General features: G+C 39.6%; 1 protein-coding gene across 20 annotated transcripts in view; it reads right to left on the bottom strand.

Moving 5' to 3' along the window:
* Positions 1 to 21,082, bottom strand: part of DOCK10 (dedicator of cytokinesis 10) — a 304,405-nt gene that overhangs the window by 153,424 nt on the left and 129,899 nt on the right. For all 20 annotated transcript variants that reach the window (XR_015150938.1, XR_015150936.1, XR_015150933.1 and 17 more), the window contains exon 3: positions 7,854 to 7,943. Coding sequence is in view for 16 of the 20 variants with exons in the window: in XM_086365856.1 (XP_086221982.1) it covers positions 7,854 to 7,943 (90 nt within the window). In the remaining 4 variants the exon portion in view is untranslated. The remainder of the gene's footprint in view (positions 1 to 7,853; positions 7,944 to 21,082) is intronic.

Here is a 21,082-nt window from a genome sequence, read left to right as displayed (position 1 = left end):
TTTAGGCTATTTATGAGGATCAGATAAAGACATTGGTTCCCAGTTATGTTCCAAGTGTTTTCATACTATTGCTATATTTATTTCTAGAAACATGGCATTGGGATTATTAATATCATTTAAAGATGGAGAAACTGAGGCAGAAAGAGGAAATCTTTGTCTAAATGAAGGATATATTCCCTTGTACACAGTGAAAATAGCCCCATTAGATCAGGATATTAAGAGCATGATTTAAAGGTGTTTTTCAAAGGGTCAGAGGTAAAAGTGGGTAAAAGCATGGTGTTAATTCCCACTCTGTGTGAAAGTGGGCAAGTTATTGATCATTCAGAACCTGCTTTGTAGGGTTTAAAATGAGGTAGCAGTTCTGTAACATAAAGTGCTCTCTCTCTCTACATATATATATATACGTATATATACATATATATACCTACATATCTAACCTATATATAGAATGTTGCCGAACTCTGACTCATGTTAGTTTTACATAACTGTGAAGTGCTTTAGTGGATGTGAAGTACACCTATACTCTTGTCTGGGAGAATACTTAACCTTACATTTCATAGACACAAAAAAGAAATAATAACAGATTAAACAGTAAAGGAAGAGATTGCTCATTTTATTAAAGCACAAAGTTATTCAAGATTTGAAAAAGGAAAGAATGCTCACTGCCTTTCCTAAGAGGCTCAGAGTTGTCAAAAGTAGAGTGTAGAGAGGCCGAATGCAACATTAGTGTTGAACTTGGGGTGTTTAAATAAGATTCATGCCAATTTGTTGCCTAGCAATCAGGGTATTTATCCTTGCCTGGGGAGCAACAGGGCAACTGAGCACAGGGTGGATCAGAAAGGTTGCTTACTGCAATACAGCAGCCACTGTAAGGGGAACACATGTTTCTACAAAATCCTACAAAAATGGCAATATGAATTCACTTCAGGGCTGGCTTACTCTGGTTGGAAAAATTCAGTCAATATTTTGCAAGTATGGTCCAATAACTACAGGCATCAGGGTTACAAAGCTACAGGGGGTTGTTAGGGCGAAGACTGAGGCAAGTGTTCTTTCCAGAGGGCAGCTATAGCAAAGCACACACGGCAGTCAGCATCGTGGTTAAGAGGCTAGGGGCCGGACAGCATGGGCTGGGATGCTCGGCCCGTCTATTCCCAGCTGTATAATGCTGGACACGTTCCTTAATTTTTCTATGAAAGTCTCCTTGTCATTAGAAGGTGATGATGATGATGAAACGTATGTTTGTAATTATTGCAAGGAAAGGCCTGAAAAGCATATCTGGCCCAAAGTAACTAGTCAATGACGATCAGCAGCTATTAGCTACTGAGGTCAAGACTTCTTGGCAGCCTACTTCTCTGGGGTTATTTCTCAGTCTTAACCCAGCTTTTTAGGGACCCCTTTCTTTTTATCTACTGTCCCCAGGCTTGACTATTCATATTCCCTTATCATCACGTGATGTTTGTCTTCTATCCCAAGGCATAAGTTTTCTCTTTATCTCCATCCTTAAAAACAAGTACAACTATGGGGATCTTCACAGGGTTTTCACTGCTAGTGATCTGGAAAAATTAGCAGGGAATAAAAGAGTTTCTTCCCAGGCTTCTTCCACTTTCTTCTACTTTAGATCCACAAGGGTGGGAAAAACATGGTAAGAAGATTCATTCACACTGTCAAGACAGATGCTCTGTCCTGAGATTTACAACAGAAAAGTTTAGGGTGATGAAGTCTCTAAAGTGACTACCTAATGACTGGAAGTATACAGTTGGATTTTAACTTTTGGAGACAATTTTAGGGAACAGACTCACGTTGCTTCCAATTTTGGCAGTATTTTTAGATATACTCTAACTTTTTCAAAATATTTTTTATTAAAAAAATTTGTAACCACAACAATACAGAATCTATACATTGGGCATTCCAGTTAATGCAGTTAAATGTGTATAATTTTTATTGCCTACTTATTATTATAAAATGTAGATGTGCCAAAACATATTCAACCCCACTTATATCAGCTGATATTACAAATTGGGCTTCCCTGGTGGCTCAGTGGTAAAGAACCCTCCTGCCAATTCAGGAGACTCGGGCTCAGTCCCTGGGTTGAGAAGATCCTCTGGATAAGGAAATGGCAATCCACTCCAGTATTCTTGCCTGGGAAATCCCATGGACAGAGGAATCTTTCAGGTTACAGTCCATGGGGTTGAAAAGAGTTGGACATGACTGAGCAACTGAGCATGCATGCATGCACACTGTACTCATGCTTGTAACTGTATTTTATATTCTAGCGTTTGTTTTTCTAAAATGTATGCTGCATATTTATACACATTTGAGTATCTCTAAATGCCACAGACATGTGAAAATTAGAAGCATTATGTGATAGTGTTTGTCTCCCTATATGCCTACTCTCATTTCTTCATTCACATATTATACATCATTTTTTTTTAAATTTGTATTTCTATGATTACAAGTGTAGCTTGGCAATTCTACATTCCTCTGGGCCAACTTAAAATTCCTGCTCTTTTTGAATTTCCTGCTCCTTTCTTTGTGCTCATATTTTCTTGGGTTATTTACCTTTTTCTTATTAATTTATAGAATTTTGTGTATTAGGAATGTCTGTGGGGGAGTGTGGGAAAAGATATATGAGTTGTGAATAAATTCTCTAACCATTTTCTTTGGCTTTATTGATGGCACCATTCATCATAAAAATTCAAGACTTTGTTAAATGCATGTATTTTTCATAACTCTTCATTTTAAAATGTCTTCCTATGTTTTTACAGCTTCTGCTTTTGAAATTAAGATATTAAAAATTCATCTGGAATTAATTTTTACATGTACTGTTAGATACAGCCTTAACTACTTTTGTCCAAAACAGATAGCCCAGTGGTATTTGTAGAACAGTCCACCCTTCACCAGGAATTTGAAGTGCCACATTTACCAGTTATCAAGTAACCATACGCATTTGGGTCTGTTTCAAATACTTGGTTGCTTTCACTGGCTTATTATTTTTTTTTTTTTTAATTTCAGAAGGCAGAGAAAGATGGAGAATGTCTATTTTTAAGAGTTAACATTTCTCTAATACCAAAGAAATAAAAGAAAACTAGAGCCAGATTTCACTCATGAATATAAATGCAAAAATTTGAAAAAAATTAGCAATTCTAATGCAGCAAAGAATTAAGGTAGAAATACAACTTGAATAAGAAAGTTTAAACCAGAAACACAAGTATGTTTTCATAGGACAGTAACCTATTAATTCTATTGCAGCACTAAATTCAAGCAAAAAAAAGCTATTATGTCAATAGGCTGGATATGAATTTTGTAACACTGGGTATCCAGTCTTTATAAACACTGTGGAGACCAAGAAAGGTCCTTCTTAAACATGATTAAGACCAGAAAGACCTTTCTTAGACATTTCTTTTGTCTCTGAAACTATCATAAAACACCAAATCAAGAATAAGACAGGATGCCTGATTGGAATTATTATTCAATATTGTTTTAGAGATATTAGATAATAACACAAAAATTAAGGAAACAATATACTTATTAGAAAAAAAGAAATTTTAAATTTGAAAATCAGTAGCTTTTAAAAAATATCAGCAATAAATAGTAAGAAAAGAAGTCTACTCACAATTTTGCAACAATAGTATAAAATATGTGGAAATAAATTGAACAACAAAGTTAAAGGTTTTTAAAGAAGGAAGTGTATTTAATACACTAGATAGGGTATTAAAAAAGCAGAGACATCACTTTGCTGACAAAGGTCCATATAATCAAAGCTATGATTTTTCCAGTAATCATGTATGGATGTGAGAGTTGGACTATAAAGAAGGCTGAGCACTGAAGAACTGATACTTTCTAACCGTGGTGTTGGAGAAGACTCTTGAGAGTCCCTTGGACAGCAAGGAGATTAAACCAATCAATCCTAAAGGAAATGAACCCTAAATATTCATTGGAAGGACTGGTGCTAAAGTTGAAGTTCCAATACTTTGGCCAACTGATGTGAAGAGTCGACTCACTGGAAAAGATCCTGATTCTCGGAAATATTGAGAGCAAGAAGAGAATGGGGCAACAGAGGATAAGATGGTTGGATGGCGTCACTGACTCAATGAACATAAGTTTGAAGAAACTCCGGGAGATAGTGAAGGACAGGGAAGCCTCGAGTGCTGCAGTCCATGGGGTCACAAAGAGTCAGACATGACTGAGCAACTGAGCCACAACAACAAAAAGTACAATAGTTTAGTAAAGAAAACATAAAAGACCTAGTTAAATATTCCCTGTTAGGAATTTGAACATCATAAATATTTCAAATCATACCTAAGTTAACACATGCTTACTATAGGACTTTTGTAGACTTGGTCTCAATGATTTTGATTTGCTTGTGCAGAAAATGATTTACCAGCTTATTTAAAAACAAAAAACACAAAAAACAATGATGCCCTACGAGATACGGAAACTTCCTCTAAGGTAACTGTAAACAAAATACTCTGGTACTGATGTCATACTTTTATTAGTAAATGTGAAAACAGTATAATCAGATATCCTGATGTTTTCTGAATGACATTTTACTCATTTTTTCTCATCACCTTCTTAGAAGATGTTGTGATTTAATGTGAACTTTGAGAAAATAAATATGAAATGACAGAATTGGGGAGAAAAAGACAACTCTATGGCAAAGATGGTGTGGACTGAATGGTCCAACATAAAATATGTATGATTAGGAATAATCTGATTAATAAACTTCTACTCATACAAATATGCTTAAAAGCTGAGAAAGGGTTTTGCTATTTTATGTACCTTTATTAAATCCTAATTGGGATACACTGTTTTCTTAGGATTAAAGATTGCATTTAGATTCCACTACTTTCAGTGTGATCTGTGCTAGGCTAAATGTTACCACTGCATATTCTGTAAAGCAAGGACTGGCTACACTTATTCATTCAATCCCTGGTGGTGCAGATGGTAAAGAATCTGCCTGCAATGCTGGAGACCCAGGTTCGATCTCTGGGTTGGGAAGATCCCCTGGGGAAGGGAATGGCAACCCACTCCAGTATTCTTGCCTGGAGAATCCCATGAAACAGGAGCCTGGTGGGCTATAGTCCATGGGGTTGCAAGAGTCAGACAGGACTGAAAGGCAAAGGAGAAAAGGGAAGATAAACCCATTTGAATGCAGAGTTCCAAAGAATAGCAAAGAGAGATAAGAAAGCCTTCCTCAGTGATAAATGCAAAGAAATAGAGGAAAACAATAGAATGGGAAAGATAGAGATTTTTTTCAATAAAATAAGAGATACCAAGGGAACATTTCATGAAAATATGGGCACAATAAAGGAAAGAAATGTCATGGACCTAGTAGAAGCAGAAGATATTAAGAAGAGGTGGCAACAATACACCTAAGAATGATACAAAAAAGATCTTCATGACCTAGATAACCATGATAGTGTGATCACTCATCGAGAGCCAGACATCCTGGAATGTGAAGTCAAGTGGGCCTTAGGAAGCATCACTATGAACAAAGCTAGTGGACGTGATGGAATTTCAGTTGAGCTATTTCAAATCCTAAAAGATGATGCTGTGAAAGTGCTGTACTCAATATGCCAGCAAATTTGGAAAACTCAGCAGTGGCCACAGGATTGGAAAAGGTCAGTTTTCATTCCAATTCCAAAGAAAGGCAATGACAAAGAATGCTCAAACTACTACACAATTACACTCATCTCACATGCTAGCAAAGTAATGCTCAAAATTCTCCAAGTCAGGCTTCAATAGTAGGTGAATCATGAGCTTCCAGATGTTCAAGCTGGATTTAGAAAAGGCAGAGGAACCAGAGATCAAATTGCCAACATCCGCTGGATCATCAAAAAAGCAAGAGTTCCAGAAAAACATCTATTTCTGCTTTATTGACTATGCCAAAACCTTTGACTGTGTGGATCACAAAAAACTATAGAAACTTCTTAAAGAGATTGGAATACCAGAACACCTTACCTGCCTCCTGAGAAATCTGTATGCAGGTCAAGAAGCAACAGTTACAACTTGACATGGAACAACAGACTGGCTCCAAATTGGGAAAGGAGTACGTCAAGGCTGCATATTATCACCCTGCTTATTTAACTTCTATGCAGAGTACATCATGAGAAATGCTGGGCTGGATGAAGCACAAGCTGGAATCAAGATTGCCAGGAGAAATATCAATAACCTCAGATATGCAGATGACACCACCCTTATGGCAGAAAATGAAGAAGAACTAAAGAGCCTCTTGATGAAACTGAAAGAGGAGAGTGAAAAGTTGGCTTAAAACTCAACATTCAGAAAAGATCATGGGATCCAGTCCCATCACTTCATGGCAAATAGATGGGGAAACAATAGGAACAGTGTCAGACTATTTTCTGGGGCTCCAAAATCACTGCAGCCATGAAATTAAAAGACACTTGCTCCTTGGAAGAAATCTATGACCAACCTAGACAGCATATTAAAAAGCAGAGACATTACGTCGCGAACAAAGGTCCATCTCGTCAAAGCTATGGTTTTTCCAGTAGTCATGTATGGATGTGAGAGTTGGACTATAAAGAAAGCTGAGTGCCCAAGAATTGATGCTTTTGAACTGTGGTGCTGGACAAGACTCTTGAGAGTCCCTTGGACTGCAAGGAGATCCAATCAGTCCATCCTAAAGGAGATTAGTCCTGGATGTTCATTGGAAGGACTGATGTTGAAGCTGAAACTCCAATACTTTGGCCACCTGATGTGAAGAACTGGCTCATTTGAAAAGACCCTGATGCTGGGAAAGATTGAGGGCAGGAGGAGAAGGGGATGACAGAGGATGAGATGGTTGGATGGTACCACTGACTTGATGGACATGAGTTTATGTAAGCTCTGGGAGTTGGTGATGGACAGAGAAGCCTGGCATGCTGCAGTCCATGGGGTTGCAAAGAGTCAGATGTGACTCAGGGACTGAACTGAACTGAGCTACTAACACTTTCATTTTCACTTTCAAACAAATGAGAAACAGATGTTAAGTGTGTGTCCAATCCCTGCCCCAAAGTTGCCTGTAGTCGGGCTAGAATAAGCAGTTTTATACCAACTTGGAGAAGGAAATGGCAATCCACTCCAGTATTCTTGCCTGGAGAATTCTACGGACAGAGAAGACTGGCGAGCTACAGTCCATGGGGCTGCAGAGTCAAACACGACTGAGTGATTAACACACACACCAACAAAATGCAGATAGATGCTACACACCAACAGAATTTATCAGTCCTTTCCAAATGGTTTTGTGTGTGTGTGTGCTCAGTCATGTCTGACTCTTTGTGACTGTGGATTATAGCCCACCAGGCTCCTCTGTCCATGGAATTCTTCAGGCAAGAATACTGGAGTGGTCTCTCATTTCTTTCTCCAGGAGATTCTCCAGCCCAGGGATCAAAACTGTGTCTCTTGCGTCTCCTACAATGGCAGGCAGACTCTTTACCACTAAGCTACCAGTGAAGTCATTAACTATTTCCATAGTTAATACTTGAAAGAAATATCTCTCTTAAAAACTTTGTTATCCAAAATTCTCACATAATATGGCATTTCCTATAAGTCAATCCAAATAAGTAAAATAAAATTAAATCTTTTTGTTAGGAATACTCAATTATTTCTCAATGTGGGGATCTAAATTAAGTAAAAACAAAATTTAAAAGTTCCAGAACTCAAATGGTCACCAGACAATGAAAAATGATTCACAGGAAATAAGTAATAAAGGTTGAAAGACATTAACTAACAACTGTAGTTGGAATTCTCTATTGAAAAAGAGAGGGAGACAGCAAAAATAATAAGTTGCATTAAGAACTACATAGGGGAAAACAAAACTTTTTAAAATAATGGATTGGAAGCATTGCATTTACCTCTTTCACCAGTAAATTTTCTGCTTTGTGCTCTGCATCTTCAGGCACTGTTGAATACAAGGTTCGGATGTCCCAAGATACTGTGGTGGTCTGAGAACAACAAGGAAAGGGAATTAAATCTTCTAACTTGAAAGCATTGTGTAGACCACTATACCCAAGACACAATAAGAAAGTGTATTAGATCTCAGTATTTGAGGATAAGAGAAGACAGAAACTTCCATAGTTCTTAGCAATTTACTCTCTACGAGGGAAGATTCATACCTCTTTTGATCACCATTAGTAGCATTACAGTTTCAAGCATGAAAGCATTAGTCAGTAGCACTCAGTTGTGTCAGACTCTGCGACCCCATGGACCGGATCCCACCAGTCTCTTCTGTCCATGGAATTCTCCAGGCAAGAACGTTGGAGTGGGTTACCATGCCCTTCTCCAGGGGATCTTCCCGACCCAGGAATAGAACCTGGGTCTCCTGCACTGCAGGTGGATTCTTTACTGTCTGAGCCACCAGGGAGCATTACAGTTGCTGCTGCTGCTGCTAAGTCACTTCAGTCGTGTCTGACTCTGTGCGACCCCATAGATGGCAGCCCACCAGGCTCCCCTGTCCCTGGGATTCTCCAGGCAAGAACACTGGAGTGGGTTGCCATTTCCTTCTCCAATGCATGAAAGTGAAAAGTGAAAGTGAAGTCGCTCAGTCGTGTCCAACTCTTAGCGACCCCATGGACTGCAGCCTACCAGGCTCCTCCGTCCATGGGATTTTCCAGGCAAGAGTACTGGACTGGGGTGCCATCGCCTTCTCTGAGCATTACAGTTAGTCCCTCCTTATTTGTGGTTTCAGTTACCTGTGGTTAACCAGGGTCCAAATATATTAAATGGAAACTTCTAGTGTTCTGTTCCGAGACGTATGATGGTATCTCAAGCCACTCCCCTCTGCCTGCCCCCACTATCTTATCTCATTGATCTTCTCAGGGTTCCAGGATCCAGGATCACCTAAAGCAGATGACCCTCCTTCTGATTTATTGTCAGAAGGTCAATAAATAGTAGCCTAATACTATGTCACTACATCATTAACCTCACTTCATCTCATCACCTAGGCATTTTATCATATCATCACTGGAAGAAGGGTGAGTACAGTATGAGAAGATATTGTGAGACAGAGACCACATTCACATATTTTTTATTATAATTGTTCTATTTTACTATTAGTTACTCTTGTTAATCTTTTACTGTGCCTAATTTATAAGTTAAACATCATCACAGGTATGCGTGTATAGGAAAAAATAGTATTTACAGAGTACCATCTACACTTTCAGGCATCCACTAGGCATCTTGGGATGTATTCCCAATATACAATGGAAGACGATGATATTACAGACCACTGTTTTCTCTGTGGAGCTCACAATTCTAAGCTGTTTCATTCCATGGAGAAAACAAAAATTTGGGCATCTGTATATTTTGACTATTTATATTGGTACCTTTGTTGCTGCTAATGATAAAATACATTTGAAATGAAAAAGAAAACCTATAAAATCAGCAATATGTCAATCCTACTTTGAATAATCTCCTGAATATTCACAGGGTAAATTTGATGCCTTTCAGAAGCTGCGTGTGTGTAGCCACAGATAGAGTGGGAGAGAATAAAGGGGATTCAGTAAATCTAGACCTTGAAGAAAATAAGTCATGTTTTTGGTGTCTTTATTTTCATAGAAATAAAACATCTTCAACTTAAGCTAAACAAACCAATTTTTATTAAATGAATATACATCAACTAAAAGGATAAAGTATCTCTTCAAAGAAAACATTTAAAATGTAATGCATAGATTGTTTCTTCTGTATCTTATCTTATGGGATGCCGTGTGAGTTTGCAACCTCAGCCACCAGCTTCCTTTATTCTGTTCTCCTTGGTGATTACAGGGGTGCTGGGATGATGAGTCTGTTAGCATACATGGTACCAACAGTTGGGATCTTTTATTTTGTACACTGTCAAACCTACAAATCATATAGCACAATTTCCTGGTGGCTCAGATGGTAAAGAATCCGCCTGCAATGTAGAAGACATAACAGACTAAGGTTCGAGCCCTGGGTCAGGAAGATCCCCTGTAGAAGGGATGGCAACCCACTCCAGTATTATTGCCTGGCGAATCTCATGGACAGAGGAGTATGGCCAGCTACAGCGCATGGGGTTGCAAAGAGTAAAACATGACTGAGCTACTGACATTTTCACTTTCAGGATTCATGTGAGCTGTTCTAGATGAAGCGCAGACTGCAATGAAGGAGACATGGGTTCAGTCTCTGGGTTGGGAAGATCCCCTGGAGAAAGAAATGGCAACCCACTCCAGTATTCTTGCCTGGAGAATTCCATGGACAGAGGAGCCTGACAGGCTACACAGTCCACGGGGTTGCAGAAGAGTCAGACATGACTTAGTGACTAAACAGCAACAGATGAAGGGCATTTTTCCTTCTAATTATTTAAGTAGATGAGAGTCTCAAAATCTGTCCTTACTTTCACAGAACGGGAAGGGGAGGGGTCCAGGGAATTTAGTCTTCTGAGTTCACAATGGCAACTGCAGCTCTGCCACCAGGGGCAGAATCATTCCTCATCTTCTAATCCTAGGCTCATATTTTCTTCAATTTTTTCTTTACTCTTGATATAAGCTCCTGGTGGGAAAGAAATCTGGTCTGTTTTGTTCACTGTTATAACCTCAGTGCCTGGATGGGTGCTCAAATACTTACTTGTTGAGTGTGTGGGGTATGTGTCTGTGGTTGCCTGTTGTGTATGTCTGTGTGAATGCATGTGTGTGTGATGTGTGTCTGGTGTGTGTGTGTAGTGTCTGTGTGATTATGCATGGAGGTAGGCTGTAGTTGACAGTGTGCGTGTGTGTATGTGCATGGTGAGTGTGTGTCACATGTGAGTGAGTGTGGTATGTGAGTGTATCTGTGAGTGAATGAGTGTGTGGATGTGCATGTATGTATGTGCATATTGGGAAGATGGTGTTTGGACCCTGAAAGAAGAAGAATGTCATGTGAATGTAACATGATCAAGGGATACAAAATAATGAGAAAATTATATTCAAGACACATCATATGGCAAAAATAAAAGCTCATCTTGAAACAGATAAAGAGCCTCTCTGTCAGTGTGTTTGTCCCAGGATTTGACTGTAGTGTGTGAAGGAAGTTTGGAAGTGCTCAGAGGCCATGGCTATTGATTCAAGCCAAGTGTAGATACACATACAGGGAACAATTACTTCCTATGTGAAGCATGCTGGGGCCAACGTGTGTGTGCTGTTGCTTCAGTCGTGCCCAACTCTTTGTGACCCCATGGAGTGTAGCCCACCAGGCTCCTCTGTCCATGGGATTCTCCAGGCAAGAATACTGGAGTGGGTTGCCATTTCCTACTCCAGGGGATCTCCCCAACCCAGGGACTGAGCCCAGGTCTCTTGTACCTCCTACACTGGCAGGAGGGTTCTTTACCACTAGCGCCATCCGGCTCAGACAGTAAAGAATCTGCTTGCAATGCAGGAGACATGGGTTTGATCTCTGGGTTGGGAAAATCCTCTGGAGAAGGAATGGCAACCCACTCCAGTATTCTTGCCTGGAGAAATCCATGGACAGAGGGCCCTGGTGGGTTATAGTCCACGGGGTCACAAAGAGTTGGGCATGACTGACCAACTAACATAGACACACAGAGCCACCTGGGAAGCCCCCAAAGTATGAAACACTTCACGAATTTGCATTTTCATAGTAAGTCCTACATTTCGGGAGTCAATGTAGAACTTACTATTATTTAGATTTTACATTTTTATTCCTTTTGAATTGCCTCTTTCAAATTGTTTCTTTTATGTTATTTACTCTGTTAGAAAATAAACAGTAAACAAACTCCATTGAGGCTGGAGTAGAAGATGAGAATCCGTGCCTGAAGTGAGCTCTGGGGATTATTGCTGGATTTCAATTATCTGGGGATAACTTCTTTCCTGTTTGGACAGATAATTTGCAGATACACAATGTAACTTGATTGGTTTCCAGGGAACATTACATACTGTGATCTACTGGCAAGATTAAGGATTTTTTTTCCTCTAATTCAAAAATTTTTCCATATTTCAATCATTATTTTATAATAAAATTTTTGTATTAAAGCAAGACTCCTCTTTTTCATTATCCACAACAGTTTCTTATTGATTTCTTGCCTTTAAAAAAATAATATCTTCTCTAAAATACTCTAAATCTGATGGACAGTGAAGGGACCTGCAGTTTAGTTTCCTGTTTAGTTATACCATAAGCCTGTTGTCCCACTAAGATCAGTACTCTGTGGTATAGTTCAATAGAGTGAATAGTGAGCTGGTTTAAGAAGTTGTTTTTTTTTCTTTATAGTAGGTTTCTGGAAGGTGGGCTTGGGTTTCCGGTAACGATAATCACACGATTATTTGATTTGTGATGTTACCAGAGTAAAGATTAGGGCCCCAAATACATAGGGTAATGCTCACACTTGATGTATGATTGGAAGTTCATTGAATTTGGAGTAATAAAAATTAATAATATGTACGATGGTTATGTATGATTCCTGATGACCTCTAGATATGAGATGATGTCAGTTCTTTACTAAGGCAGTTAGAGCTGAGCCACTCTTATGTAACCACATGAGAAATAGACAACAATATTTTACAACATGCAAATCTAATACCTTGTACAGAGTACACAGATACAAGAAAAGGAATGTAGAATAAGACACTACTGACCTCAGTTATAGTTTGCCATAATATTGGAGACTTTACTTGAAAAAGCAGAAGGCCTCCATAAAATTTCAACTTTAAGAATTGGAGAGCTTCTACTCATTTTTTTAATTCCTTTTCTTCACTTTTAATTGAAGTGCAGTTGATGTACAATATTATATAAATTACAGGTGGACAACATAGTGATTCACAATTTTTAAAGGTTATATTCCTTTAATAGTTACTACACAATACTGGCTATATTCCCTGTATTGTATTATATATCCTTGTAGCTTAGTTTATACATAACAGTCTGTACCTCTTCACCCCTTATCCCCATCTTGTTCATCACCCCTTATCCCCATCTTGCTCATTTTTAATTTCTTTCATGTGTCTCTGTTGAAGCAAAAATAAATTGATCAAATAAGAAGAAAAGTATACAGAGTCATATTTGTTAAGGGTATTAACATGGCTACAAAGAATTTCTTTTCTGAGAATTAGATGCTTTCAGACCACTACAAATTGCCTTGGCCACAACAGACTTCCTGTTCTCTTTTATAAACCCTCTGGTCGACAATTAGTAGAGCTCAATAGCATGAGACGGAGCTGAGACTCAACTGGCGCTCAGCCAAGCTCCTCTTCTGGTGGTAGAGTCTTATAAGGGGCCTATTGTCCAGAGATTAGGCATTTGGAAATAAAAACTGTCCTTTTATTTACGAAACAAGACATGCAGGCCTGTGTGTGTAGTTTCAGGTCCATGACATTCAGACATCCTCCACTGCAGCCCTGACACGCTCTGGTTCCTTCTACTCTGTAGTGGGTCATCTCTGTGGCTTTGTCACAGCCACCATTCTGCTGGGGACCGCAGAAGTCATCATTCCAAGCACACAGCGGCCATTTCTCAATCGGCCAAAGGCCACTGTCAAGAGTCTAAAAAAGAAGTTTCTTTTCCTATCCTGGAGTTGAGCAAAGATTCTTTTGACAGCGTTGTTGATCCCAGCTGCTCAAAAACAGTGGACAATAATGATGGTGTTTAGAATAACCCATCAGTGGAGCTTGAGGAGTCAACAATCCCCTCAATAAGGACTATTAACTAATACTTCATGTCAATTCCAACCTAAGCATGTGTTTTAAAGTAGTCTTCACCTAAATTTCTCAAATTAAAACACTGATACTGCTTTTTATCCTAGGAGAGCAGACATTTAACACTACATCTGTTGCTTGAAATACATTTTTACCCCATTCAGAAGAGTATTGTGATTTTAATTTTTTTTTTAATAGGTGAGCATTTCACATTAATACTTTCAATGTGCTTTCAGGGAAAGGTCCTTCTTGCTTTGCTAAAGTTAAATTGTATGGGAAATGCACAAATGGTGAGCAGTTGCCCATAACTGGACCCTCGTCATCAAACAACCAGGTCAAGCCTGGTGATTCATCCACCATAGTATTTAAGTATATAATTAGGGAACTTTGGAAATCTGTTTCAAAACCTTTTTACTCTTGGACAAGCAAACCACTGAGCAAGTCACTTCCTTTTTTCTGTGCTTCATTTTCTAGGCTCCAAAATGTGTCTCACCTCCTCCAAGGAAGTACATTTTATGTATGGAAAACTCTGAGTATTAATAGATCACAGTGTTCCAACAATAGAAAGATAGTATTGCATTGGGGTCTGCCCTCGGCAAGGACTCAGAGGCTGTGGTCTGAGCTCACTCTCCAGGAAGCATAGGGGAACAGCCTGATCCCTGTGAGGCCTGCAGACAAGGATTCATGGGGGAGCAAACAGAAGCAAGACACAAGACAATCCCCCACAGCCACTCGCCATGGCATCATTTCCAATGGCTGCTCACACTTCTCCTTCATTCTGGGCTCATGCCTACACATGACTTGCCCATTTTCCTTCTCCTTTCATAAATCTTTTTACCTTGTTCTTTCCTAATCTCAGGCTTGATATAGATATCAGTTCTTCTGAAAATTCTCTCTAATTCATCCATCATGCATCTTCTCTTCTTTGAACTATATCATTTACTGTCTGTATCACCCATGAAGTCTGCAGCTAAACTATAGAATATTTTAGATTCATAAGCTTTGCTAGTGATTAACTCAGCCAGTCATTTCACATGTGTGGTTTTGTTTGTTTGTAAGCAAGCCACATTAAATCCCCTTTGGCAATAAAATATTACTACAAATGAAATGTACTGCCATGCTCTTTATTGTGGCTCTGGTATATTGTTATTCTTTTTAAAGAATGATGTACCTGAATGCAGACATATATTTTTATGATTTTTTGTATCCTGTCTCTGACCACCTACATCACACCTATCTTAACACCTCAAAACATCCTTATCTTTAAAATAGCAGTGTTATTGAAATATAACTGATTTGCCATAAAATTCACCCTTTCAAAATGAACTCAGTAGTTTTAAGTCTATGCATGGATTATGCAATCATCATCACTATTTAATTTTAGAACATTTTCATCACCCCCAAAAGAAACTCCATATCTACTAGAAGTTACTCCCTTTCTCCCTTCTCCCCAGCCCTAGGTAACTGTAACCAGCTTTCTGTCTCTAAGGATTCTCCTACTGTGGACATTGCATGTGGATGAAATCATACCACGGGTATTCTTTTGGGACTGGCCTCTTTTGCTTAGCATAATGTTTTCAAGGTTCACCCACATGTATCAGTACTTCATTTCTTTTTATTGCTGAATACTAGTCCATTGTATGGATATACCACACTGTTTATCCACTTCATTTGATGAACGTTTGGGTTGTTTTCAAGGTTCACTCATGTTATAACATGTATCAGTACTCTATTCCTTTTTATGGCTGAATAATATTCCATTGTATAGACATACCACACTTTGTTTATCCACTCTTCAGTTGATGAACATTTGGGTTGCTTCCACTTTGGATTATGAATAATACTGCTATGAATATTCCTACAAAAGTCTTTATATGGACATATATTCCTAGCACAATCAAGTCCAGAGCAGTCTCATTTTCACATATCCTTTACTGAATTGAAGTAAGCCCTCTAGAACCCCTTCTCTGCAATACTACAATGGTACCACTCACTGTGGGATTCAGGGGGTTAATATTTCTCCCAAATCATGCACCTTATTTTTATAAGAAGCAGTTGGCTCAGAGCATGCTGTTTCGACAGAAACTCTATAGCAAAAATCAAGGTGCTTATGCTTGATTTCTGTCGTCATAGTTACTCTATATCCTTGAACAAGAGCCTTTCCAAATCTCAGCTTCCTTAGCTTGTAAATGAGAGGAATATTCTAACTTAGAATAATCTAGTTTGACAAAGACTCTTACTTAGCTTTTAAATTTCGATCACAGTGTTCTTGCATGAACACCAAGAGCCATTTAAAGTCTGATTTCAGGCTAAGAAACCAAGGATTAAAAAGAGGTTGACATTCCTATAAAATGTTAGGCTGTGTCTCAGTAAGAGACAAAAGAGGAAGAAAATAAACACTCATAGCTTTTCTGCTTTTCCATTTAAGACATATTAAGGTCTGTATTTCTGCTTCCTCTGACAAAATGACCCATGTGGTTGAGCATGGAAGTCCCCACATACCAGGCTGCTTTTTATAGCTAAAAACATTCTATGAAAGAACAAATGTTAAATCACAACTGACTAAGTTCTGCTAATAAGTCATAAAAAATGCAGGATGTATTTGTCAGCCCTGAGACTCTAATTCTGAACTACTGATATGAAGAAAGGATTTGAGAAGATCATGTCAACTCTCTCGACAGGCTATTTTGGAGTGTAATGTAAACCTACGAGTTTGAGAATGCCACTGACCAGAGCTGAAAGTCCAACCGTTCAAGCCGGCTTCTTGGTCTTGTTGGTGTCCTTGCTGTCTACAACAGAGCTCACAGACAACTGGGTCAGGAAACTGACGAAACAGCAGTGTGGCTGGGGTGGGCAAGATGGAAATACAGGTGATAGGGTGGCCTTTCCACAGCATCGGTATTGCTTTCGAACCCCTGAACTTTCTTCTTTAAGGTTTTTACATCTCCTAGAAATGATGCCACTTCAGGCTTTCTGTGTCCTTCGCTCAGAAAGAAACTCATTTCTGGCTTTCTCACTTTTTTGTTCTGCTTTTTTGTATCAGCCTCTCCTTCAATGGAATCACTCCACAATATGATTCAATATGTCCTTGAAACTGTTCTTTAGCTCTTGTTTTTTCCCCTACTCTCCTTGCCTATTTGTGAAGCCACAGTTTGGTGACTAAGTTCTTCATTTTTTGGTCTTCAGTTTCTATCACTACCAGTTTCAAAAAGAAAGATGAGAAAAACAAGAGTAGCAAACACAGTTATTGAAGGAATACGTGTTTTTGAAATGAATGAGTTAATAAACACATCTAGACTGCTTATTCCAAGAAACCATTATGATGCAAGCACTGCAGAAGATCACACTGCCTGTGTCCAGCACCCACACACCAGAGGAAGTATTTCTACCTCATGGGCCAAGAAAGAGGAAAATACTTCTACTTTGGTGTCTTAATCTAGAAGAAGATTATGTTAATTCAATGTTCAACAATCTTTACTCAACGCCCATGAGCCAGATGTTGTGTTGGGTACTTAAAATACAGATATGAATTGATTTCTCCCTTGCCTAGTAACAGCTAGTGAATAAGTACACGGTGTTATAGGGAGGAAATCAGCCTTTGTTGATGGCGGCTAAGTGCTGGTCAGTGAACTGCACGGAATGAGCCTCTGGGGAAGAGGATTATGATCTTAGTGCAGTTTTTTTTAAGGTTAAGATGTGTCAAAGACGAAAGTAGCATATTAGTGATCTCAACAAAGTCAATGACTTCATTCTCTTTATTCTCAAATTTCATTTCAGAATGGCCTTTTTGGTTCCTAAAAGCACTCAGAATTATATTCTAAAACAATAACCTAAGAGATTTCCCTGGCAAATCCGGTGGTTAACACTCTTTGCTTCCAATGCAGGGGGACGCGAGTTCAATTCCTGGTCAGGGAATTAAGCTCCCATATGCCACATGGCACAGCCAAAAATAAATAAATAAAAAATTAAAAGTCTACATGTGTCTGAAAGATAATTCATGAAATAAATATTCATTTTCTCTTTGCTTGGTGCCAAGTGCCATTCCAGTTGCTGGGGGCCTCACCATGATCAAGACAGGGACATTCCTGCTTGAGGTTACTCTTTGATGGTGAGAAACATGTGACAGGAGTGAAAAAGCAAATTGAGATATTTCTAGGCACTGGTAAGTGTTATAAAGAGAAGCAAACAGGGGATGTGAGTGACACAGGGTGGGGGTGGGGTAATGTAGGTTGGAAATCAAGGATGGTTCTTTGAAGAGGTAGCATTTGAACTGAATCATGAATGAAAGATAGGAAGTCCCTGTGCAGGGTGCATAAAGGCCCCACAGAGCAGGTGGGCTTGGCAGGTTCAGTGAGCACAGAGAATGCTAGGAGGGAAACAGGACTGGAAGATAAGTACTCAGCAACATCAGGAGTCAGATGAGAAGTTGGATTTGACTCTAAAGGCAATGGGAAACCACTGGAAAGTTTTAACTAGAAGTGCAGCACAGCTGTTGTTGCTATTCAGTTGCTAAGTTGTGTCTGACTCTTTGTGACCCCATGGACTGCAGCACACCAGGTTTCCCTGTCCTTCCTTATCTCCCAGAGTTTGCTCAAACTCATGTCCATTGAGTTGGTGGTGGTGCCATCCAATCATTTCATCCTCTGTCCCCACCTTCTCCTTTTGCGTTTATTCTTTCCCAGCATCAGGGTCTTTTCCATTGACTCAGCTCTTCACATCAGGTGGCCAAAGTATTAGAGCTTCAGCTTCAGCACCAATCCTTCCAATGAATATTCAGGGTTGATTTCCTTTAGGGCTGACCGGTTTGATTTCCTTACTGTTCAAGGGATTGCCAAGAGTCTTCCCCAGCAGCACAATTCCAAAGCATCAATTCTTCAGTACTCAGTCTTTTTCATGGTCTAATTCTCAGATGCATACATGACTACTGGAAAAACCATAGCTTTGACTACAGACTTTTGTCAGCAAAGTGACGTCTTTGCTTTTTAATATCCTGTCCTGCTTTGTCATATCTTTTCTTCCAAAGAGAAAAGTGAAAGTGTTAGTCACTCAGTTGTGTCTGACTCTTTGTGATCCCATGGACTATATCCCGCCAGGCTTCTCTGTTCATGGAATTCTCCAGGCAAGAATATTGGAGTAGGTTGTCATTTCCTTCTCCAGGGGATCTTCCTGATCCAGGGATCGAAGCTGGGTCTTCTGTATTGCAGGTAGATTCTTTACCATCTGAGCCACTAGGGAAGAGGAGGCGTCTTTTAATTTCAAGGCTTCAGTCACCATCCACAGTGATTCCGACACCCAAGAAAATAAAATCTGTCACTGTTTCCACTTCTTCCCCATCTATTTGCCATCAAGTAATGGGAACAATGCCATGATCTTTGTTTTCTGAAAGTTGAGTTTTAAGCCAACTTTTTTGCTTTCTTCCTTCATCAGGAGACTTTTTAGTTCCTCTTCACTTTTTGCCATTAGAGTGGCATCATTTGCATATCTAAGGTTGTTGATCTTTCACCTGGAAATCTTGATTCCAGCTTGTGAGTCATTCAGGCCAGCATTTCACATGATGTACTCTGCATATAAGTTAAATAAGCAGGGTGACAATATACAGCCTTGACATACTCCTTTCTCAATTTTGAACCAGTCCACTGTTCCATGTCCATGGCATTATCTGATTGTATTTCCGAAAGCTTCCTTTGAATAAATCAAAGCAAGGCAAAGAAGGATGCAGCAAGACCAGTCAAAGACTATATCTGGGGATACAAATGAAAAAGGATGATAATGGCTTGGGCCAGCAGTGTACATGGAATACTGCCTTGGTAAAAAATTATCTCCTTTAAGGGGTATCGAGGACCAGATCAAGCCCTTGTCTCTTGTTATTTCTTCACCATGAGCATTCTTAATCGACTTTAGTTTTCATCCATATTAGGGCACACACTGCTTAAACATGGGGCTTTTGTTTTTCTTGTCAGTCTCTCTTGTCTAGGAAGTGCTATTCTATATTCAGCGCCTCGTGGGTCCTGAATAAATATTGATTAAACAAACCAAGTGATGAATCATGTCTGCTGCAGTGTGGGTGCTTGGTAACGTGGAAACACAGAAGTGAGCTGGATTCTTCCAGCCATAAGGCACAATCGGAAAGGACATTTGGAAGGAGAGTGGGGAGCTTGGGACTGCTTGCCCTCCTTTCATTCTGAGGAGCCACCTGGGAAGCCCAGAGAATCCTTACCCACCACTCAAGGATGGGCCTGGGAAATGATACCCTAGCCAGGTAAACGGAAGCCTTGCTGTTGCTGAGCAACACCTCTGAATGTGATGCAGACTGTGGATGGAGCACACAGTGGCAGAGGGCATTTAAGGAAGGGTTTTACACAGAATCCGCCTGCAATTCAGGAGACCTCGGTTTGATTTCTGGGTCGGCAAGATTCCCTGGAAAAGGGATAGGCTATCCACTTCAGTGTTCTTGGGCTTCCCCTGTGGCTCAGCTGGTGAAGAATCTGCCTGCAATGCGGGACACCTGGGTTAGATCCCTGGGTTGGGAAGATCACCTGGAGAAGGGAAAGGCTACCCACTCCAGTATTCTGGCCTGGAGAATTCCATGGACAGTCCATGGAGTAGCAAAGAGTCGGACACGACTAAGCGACTTTTACTTTTCACTTTACACAGAAGGAGAGGAGAAAACCCCCAAAACAAATGAGGTTGTAATGTATAGTGGGGATTCCCAAACTTCTTCCGTAAAGGGTCAGATAGTAAATCCCTTAGGGCCCTCTCTCTCTGTTGCAATTACTGCTCGTACTTGTGGACAGTCATGTCTGACTCTTGCAATCCCATGGACTGTAGCCCACCCGGTTCCTCTGTCCATGGGATTTTACAGGCAAGAATATAGGAGTGGGTTGCCAGTTCCTCCTCTGGGGAATCCCCCAGACCCAGGGATCAAACCTGCGTCTCCTGCATTGGCAGGTGGATTCTTTACCACGGAGCCGCCTGGGCTGTACCTCTGTTGTAACTCTGCAGCCGTATCATGAAAGCAGCCACTGACAACAGGTGAATGAAAAGGGGTCACTGGGTTCAAATAAAACTTTATGGATACCCAAATATAAATTTCATATAATTTTCATAGATTATAAAACATTCTTTTCTCCCCTTCAACTATTTAACAAAATTCTTTGAAGAAAATAAAATAGGGTGCTGTTTTAAAAAAACATGAAAACCATTCTTAGTTATGAGACATGCAAGTTTAGGTGACAGGCCACCCATGAACCATAGTTTTTCAACCCCTGCGTTGTAGAGTAGGAACGAGAGAAAACAATTCATCTGAATATTGTTCAAAAGCCGGCAACTTGATGTAATAATATTCAACACTATCCTTTTGTTTGTCAAAACACTGCTTCATGCAAATGAAAATTTAGCTGCTTGTCTAATATGATATTTTCTGATAAGAGTGTGGCGTCCAGTGT

Source organism: Bos grunniens, chromosome 2 (assembly GCF_055505025.1).
Source record: "Bos grunniens cultivar Pamir isolate PY7600 chromosome 2, Bosgru_T2T1.0, whole genome shotgun sequence".
Lineage (NCBI taxonomy): Eukaryota > Metazoa > Chordata > Mammalia > Artiodactyla > Bovidae > Bos > Bos grunniens.
The sequence above is the reverse complement of the archived record's forward strand: the minus strand, read 5'-3'. Positions and strand labels throughout refer to the sequence as shown.